General features: G+C 51.4%; 1 protein-coding gene across 1 annotated transcript in view; it reads right to left on the bottom strand.

The window, feature by feature from the left end:
- IGFBP2 (insulin like growth factor binding protein 2) overlaps window positions 1–6,000 on the bottom strand; it is a 30,133-nt gene continuing 24,133 nt past the window's right edge. Inside the window, exons 2-4 of the mRNA XM_049888119.1 lie at window positions 3,737–3,966; window positions 2,850–2,990; window positions 1–500 (exon numbers count right to left, since the gene is read on the bottom strand). Of these exons, the coding sequence (XP_049744076.1) occupies window positions 336–500; window positions 2,850–2,990; window positions 3,737–3,966 (536 nt within the window). The 3' untranslated portion in view covers window positions 1–335. The remainder of the gene's footprint in view (window positions 501–2,849; window positions 2,991–3,736; window positions 3,967–6,000) is intronic.

Raw genomic sequence — 6,000 nt, 5'->3', positions numbered from 1 at the left:
TCAGGCAAAAGACACTTTATTTTTCCTTCCTTTAATCTTAAGCAAAAGAGACACAGGGGTTCAAAAATAAAAATTTCTTTCCCCCCCTCCTCCCAAATGTTTACCCAGCTCCCCCGTAACCACCACCCCATCCTCGCCTGCAGGACGAGAGAAGGGAGGGTGTGGGCATCTCCAGCTGGGGAGGGGGAGGGCAGTGGGGTGTGCCGAGCTCGGTGCTGGTCTCTTTCCAAATATAAATACACGTGTCAAAACTCCTGGAAGATCCTCCCCACCCACCACCCGGCAGCCGGTGTTTGGGAGGGGAGGGGGGGTGCCAGGCACCGGCTGGCTGGGAGTTACTGCATCCGCTGGGCGTGGGCCCCGCGAGCCTCCTGCTGTTCGTTGTAGAAGAGATGGCACTCGGGGTCCCCCCGGATGGTGGGGGCGCCCTGGATCAGCTTCCCGGTGTTGGGGTTCACACACCAACACTCTCCACGCTGCCCATTCAGAGACATCTTGCACTAAGGAGAGAGAAGAGCAGAATGTGGAAGCCACCCCCTGCCCAGCCCCCAGCGCCCAGCCCCCAGCCCCCAGCCTTCCTTCTTTCCTTCACAGAGGGGTGTTGTGCAGGGACTGTGTGCTCAGAGGTAGCACAGCAAGGTGGGGCTTCTCCAACACGAATCTTTTAAAATGCCGATTCCTGCTGTGAACTCGGGCAGCCCCAAATTCTGCGTTGCTAACAAGCTCCGTGTCATGCTGATGCTGCTGGCCCAGGGACCACACTCTGATTAACAAGACTATTGGGGATGCCTGGGGATTAAAAGACTGGGACCCTCTAGTGGGGACCCGGTCGGTGCTCATCTTAGTGGAGTTCCTCAGAGTGGAAGGTGAAAATGCATGTAATATAAAGGCCAGTGCTGTCATAACCCTTACCACGCTCTGTGCCCAGCACTGTGGAACCAATATATACTCTGCTCGTTTATACCGCATATCTAACATTACAGTGAAACCTTCGAAAGCTGGAAACCGTGTAAGGTGGAAACCTGTCAGAGAAGGAAAATTCATACTTTCCCCTAATAGAGAATGACAGAAAAATGGTAAAACTGCACCCTAAGGCGGAAAACTTGCAACACCCAGAAAAATAAGGCACTTCCGTCAAATTCCGACTCTGACAGGTTTCACTGTACATTCGTTTAATCCTCACAACCACCCGGTAAATTTGACGCCATTATGATCCCCACCTTACAGATGCTGAAACTGAAGCATAGGTTGGCTAAGTAACTTCCCAAGATCATACAGCGAGTAAGAGGCAGAGCTAAAATGCAACCCCCACCTGCGGTTCCAGGGTCCATGCTCTGACCTGCCTCTTGCAAAGCCCTTTAATCGCCCTCAAGGCACAGCAGACAGCCTATTTTTCATTAGAAGAAATCAGTTTCTTCTTTTGTGTTCCAAATGAGGTAGCTGGCTTGCTACACACAAATAGCCTTCTTAATACTAGATTAATAACTGTTGTTGTTAGGTGCTGTCATGTTGATTCCAACTCCTAAGGACCCAATGTGACATATTCGGTTAACAGCTGAGTGCTTAACCTTTGTGCCACCAGCATCCTTAGACTAATAACTAGAGGGCCAAGATGCCCGCACTGTGCGAAAAGGTGGGGGAGTGAGACCCACAAAGGATTGGCAGAGCCCTGACTCCATCTCCTTGCTCCAGGCATCCATTCTTAGAGTCTGCCTGACAGCTCATTAGGACCACCAGAGCTGTTGTTGAGTGCTGTCAAGTGGATTCCGACTTATAATGACCCCATGTGACAGAGTAGAAGTACCCCATAGGGTTTTCGAGGCTATAATCATATGAGAGCAGATCCCCAGGTCTCCCCCGTCGCCACCCCCTGCTCCCCAGCGCAGAGCAGCTGCGTGTGGGCAGGACCCTGGCGTCCTTATTTCTTAAGGCTCCCCCAAGATGCAGCCAGGGTTGAATCTCTCCTTGAAAACAGAAGGACAGGTGAGGCCCATAGTACCCAGGCCTCTTTATCACTTCACTTGGCCTTAAATGAAATGCACTTACACTTTTTCTCCCCATAAAAGGGAGGAGGTGGGGAACAGGAGTAGGCTAAATAAAAGGACATCTATGTAGCTGTGTGAAAAATAGCGATGATAGAGGGCAAAGGGGAGAACAATGCATATGCGCAATGATCATTAAAATGTATATGGAGGGCCTCTCTTGAGTGGTTTACTTACGCTTTCTTAACTGTCCTCGAATGTGCTTATAACGTTGTTCAACTCCACGGCAGTGGGTTTGGCTTTGTTTTTTAATTACCATTTTTACAAATATTCTAAATGACATTTCTCCATCCCTGGGGCACTTGAAAACTAGAGAAGCTATCAGTCAGTGGTTTAAATCAGTGATTTGCAAAGTGTGGTCCAAGGACCGGCAGCGGCAGCAGGAGCAGCGGCAGCAGCAGCAGCACCCCCTGGGAGCTTGTTAGAAATGCAGGCTCTCCGTCCAACCCCAGTCCAAACTCAGATCCACTAATTCTTGAAATCTCTGGGGGCAGGGCCCAGGAACCACCTCCAGGTAACTAATGCTCAATCAAATTTGAGAAGCTTTGGTTTATACCCACTTCTCTTCTCCAACAGGCTCCCTCCCAACCCCAACACCAAGGGCAGCTGGCAGGTAGCTGGGTAAGCGGAATCTGCCTCAGACCCGCCCAGGCAAGGGCACGATCTCCAGCCTCCCCGGCCTGGCAGCTTGCACCCCGTGACTACAGAAGTTTGGTCTCCTGCTCAGCTGTCAAACCTCAGAAGATTGCAGGCAGGTGAGGCGGGAACAAGACCCACCCAGCCCAGGTGGAGCCCCCCTCCACTTGCCTGTTTGAGGTTGTAGAGACCATGCTTGTTGCAATTGGGGATGTGCAAGGAGTAGAGGTGCTCCAGCGGGCCCCTCTCATCGGGCAGGCGCATGGTGGAGATCCGCTCCAGGACCTGGTCCAACTCCTGCTGGCAGGGGGTCTGCAGGGGGCACAAGCGTGGTCAGGTGGGCTACAGAACAATGGCTCTGGGAGAAACCTCAAGAAGACTCTCATCTCTGGAAAGGGATGTTCCCAGGTCCCACAGCTAGTTGGCCATACCAGGACTTCTGCCACCCCACCCAGTGGTTGCGCTATCAAAGAACTATGCGCCCCACCCCACCCCTAGAAATCAGAGGGATCAGAGTTTTCCACCCCTCCTTGCTCTGTAGCAAAGCCTTTGTGGGGTCAAAATGAGATTTATTTGCGAATACTGAATTCAAGTGATTCTCTTTCTAAGTATCTAGACCCCAGCTCTCCCCCTTCCTTTCTATAAATCCAGCTAGGGCCAAGACTCAAGACAGCAAGAGAGGAGCTGGAAAAAGGAAGGACGGTAGCTGAGTGTGCGCAGTTTATCACAAGAGTGAGCAAGTTTAAGTGAATCCTTCTTCATCCCTGGGGTCCATTTTCTTTTGTCTATGGCCCAGAGCCAAACAGAAATGTCAAGGTTTTTAGAAGGAACAAACTTCAACCATATGTCTACCCCCTTTCACAGCCAAAGATACTGAGGCCTCAAAAGCTAAACGATTGACCCAAAGGTCATGGAATACGTTAGTGGCAGAGCTGGAAATGAAAGTACTTTGACTGTAGGCAACACAGGATGGAGATCTTATTGAAATGCCCTCCCCCAGATGGGAGCCTCCCTTTCCATGTACTCTCAATCCCTCCAACCAGTCCTGCCCCACTGACCCTGGCAGGCGGTGGCCGAAGCTTCTTGGGCTCCTCCAGGCCAAGGTGATGCTTGCCACCTTTGCCCATTTGCCGGTGCTGCTCAGTCACCTTCTCCCGGAACACAGCCAGCTCCTTCATGCCCGACTTGAGGGGCTTCCGGGCAGCAGTGCCTCCAACAACCAGCATGTTCATGGTCCCATCCACGTGGTTCTCAACCAGGCCTCCTTCAGAGTGGTCATCGCCATTGTCTGTAGAGAGGAAGGGAAGGAGAGCTCCAGGCCCAGCTTACCAGAGGGATGGGCCCTCGGCTGTCGTTTGGACCGCTAATGATGACAAGGATAGAGATGATCAATGCTAATGAGTGCTCACTTTGTGTCAAGCCCTGTGCTAAGCCATTTACATGGATTATCTATTTCAAATTTCACAGTAACTCTCAGGTGGGTGCTATTAGCACCCTCCCCCAACTTCTACAGATAGGAGAAGTTGATGCTTACAGGGTCAGTTACTTGACTAAGATCACAAATCTGCTAAGTGAGGGGTCCAGGATTTGAACGCAGGCTGCCAACTCCAAAAGAATGGCTCAAACACCCACTGTATCCTGCCTCATCCTAGGAGGCCAAGACAGAGCAGAGCATGAAGGATGAACGTGTCTACTGGGCCCTTAACCCACAGTGGGATTCAGTCCATTCTGAAGTGCACCATTCTCCTCTAGAATAACCTCCCAGAGTCTCCTGGCACTAACCCCCAGTTTAAGTTCTTATGGTCAGTTTGAAATGGTGCAGATGAGATGCATGCTGCAGAGATCGCTGAGCCGTGCATGTCTGGCAGGGAGGCAGAAAGCAGATATCTGCTTTGCCACCCAGATTCCCCAGGTCCCAGCACCCCCTGCTCCATTGCCGCCTCACTCTTCATGTGCCAGCCCACCTGGCTTCAGTGTTCCCCAAAGTGCTTTGCTCCCACAGCTGCTATAGCACATCCCCATTGACTCTACTTGTCTCCATGTCTGTTTGTGTGCCCCCTCTTTACACCGAGTATCCCAAGAACATAAACTGTGACTTCCTCAGCTTTGTAGTTTCAGAGACTATCACGGGGCCTGAGTCTTGGATGTTTGTCCAAGGAACATCCATTAAATCTTTTTAAACCAGTTGCCGCCAAGTCAACTCTGACTCCTGGTAGCCCCCTGTGTGTCAGAGGACTGTGCTCCACAGGGTTTTCGTGGCTGATTTTTCAGAAGTAGATTGCCAGGCTGTTCTTCCGAGGTGCCTCTGGGTGGACTCCAACCACCAACCTTTGGATTAGCAGCTGAGCAAGTTAACAGTCTGCACCACCCACAGACTCCTCAGTCTCTATTACCCGTTGCCATCGAGTCAATTCTGACTCACAGCAACACTATAGGACAGAGTAGAGCTGCTCCATAGGGTTTACGAGGAGCAGCTGGTGGATTTGAACTGCCAACCTTTTGGTTAGCAGCCGAGTTCTTCATCATTGCACCACCAGGGCTCTTTAGTCTTAAGCCACACGTCAGTTAACACAAGGAAAAGACTTCTATTGTGTGCGCAGCCTGAGTGGAGACCCTGAAGCAACTCACAGCTACCCCAGTCTCATCTGGCTTAGACATGTCCAGTCAGGGTTAGTATGGTAGAGTTGTCAGCACCAAGAGTGACCAGGAAGACAAGTCCCAGCAAGTCCTAGAAGGACAGGGAATCACAGCCCAGACCCAGCCCTTTGTAGACACAGCAAAGCAAACAGAGCCCCAGACCACAGTGCCCAGAGCGGCTCCCTGCAGGTCCCAACAAGACCTGCGTGGATGCGGGAGGGGTGTTTCTAAACAAACCTTACACATGTTGTCTTCCCTTTTAATGCACCTTCGAAAACTTACAGTCCAATAACACAACCAAATGACTCTTGGAAATATTTCTACACAAGGGTTTGAGGTAAGGGACCTCATGCTTGGCGGGCCCTTCGGATTTCAGAGATAAGATAGTGTGGTGGGCTCTCTGGGGCAGCGTTGTACGATGGAAAGAGCCAGACATGCTGCCAGCCTGTGCCTGTAAAATGGGGGTGGTGATGCCCACCCCCAGGTCTTCGCGAACTATAGTGTTCGCTCACTCACCAGCTAAGAGAAGGGGCGCCTCTTCCATGCCAGGTATGCACAGGGTGCTGGCATTATCACAACACCTGCTCTACAGAAAGCACAGCCCAGCAGACTGCAGGTGACAAACACCAGGCTGATTTTGTAGCAAATGGGAGTGATCAGTAAAGGTTTGCTCCCATCCCACCCC

This window comes from Elephas maximus, chromosome 6 (genome assembly GCF_024166365.1).
Source record: "Elephas maximus indicus isolate mEleMax1 chromosome 6, mEleMax1 primary haplotype, whole genome shotgun sequence".
In the NCBI taxonomy this organism is placed as follows: domain Eukaryota; kingdom Metazoa; phylum Chordata; class Mammalia; order Proboscidea; family Elephantidae; genus Elephas; species Elephas maximus.
This window is presented reverse-complemented; position numbering and strand designations above follow the sequence as displayed.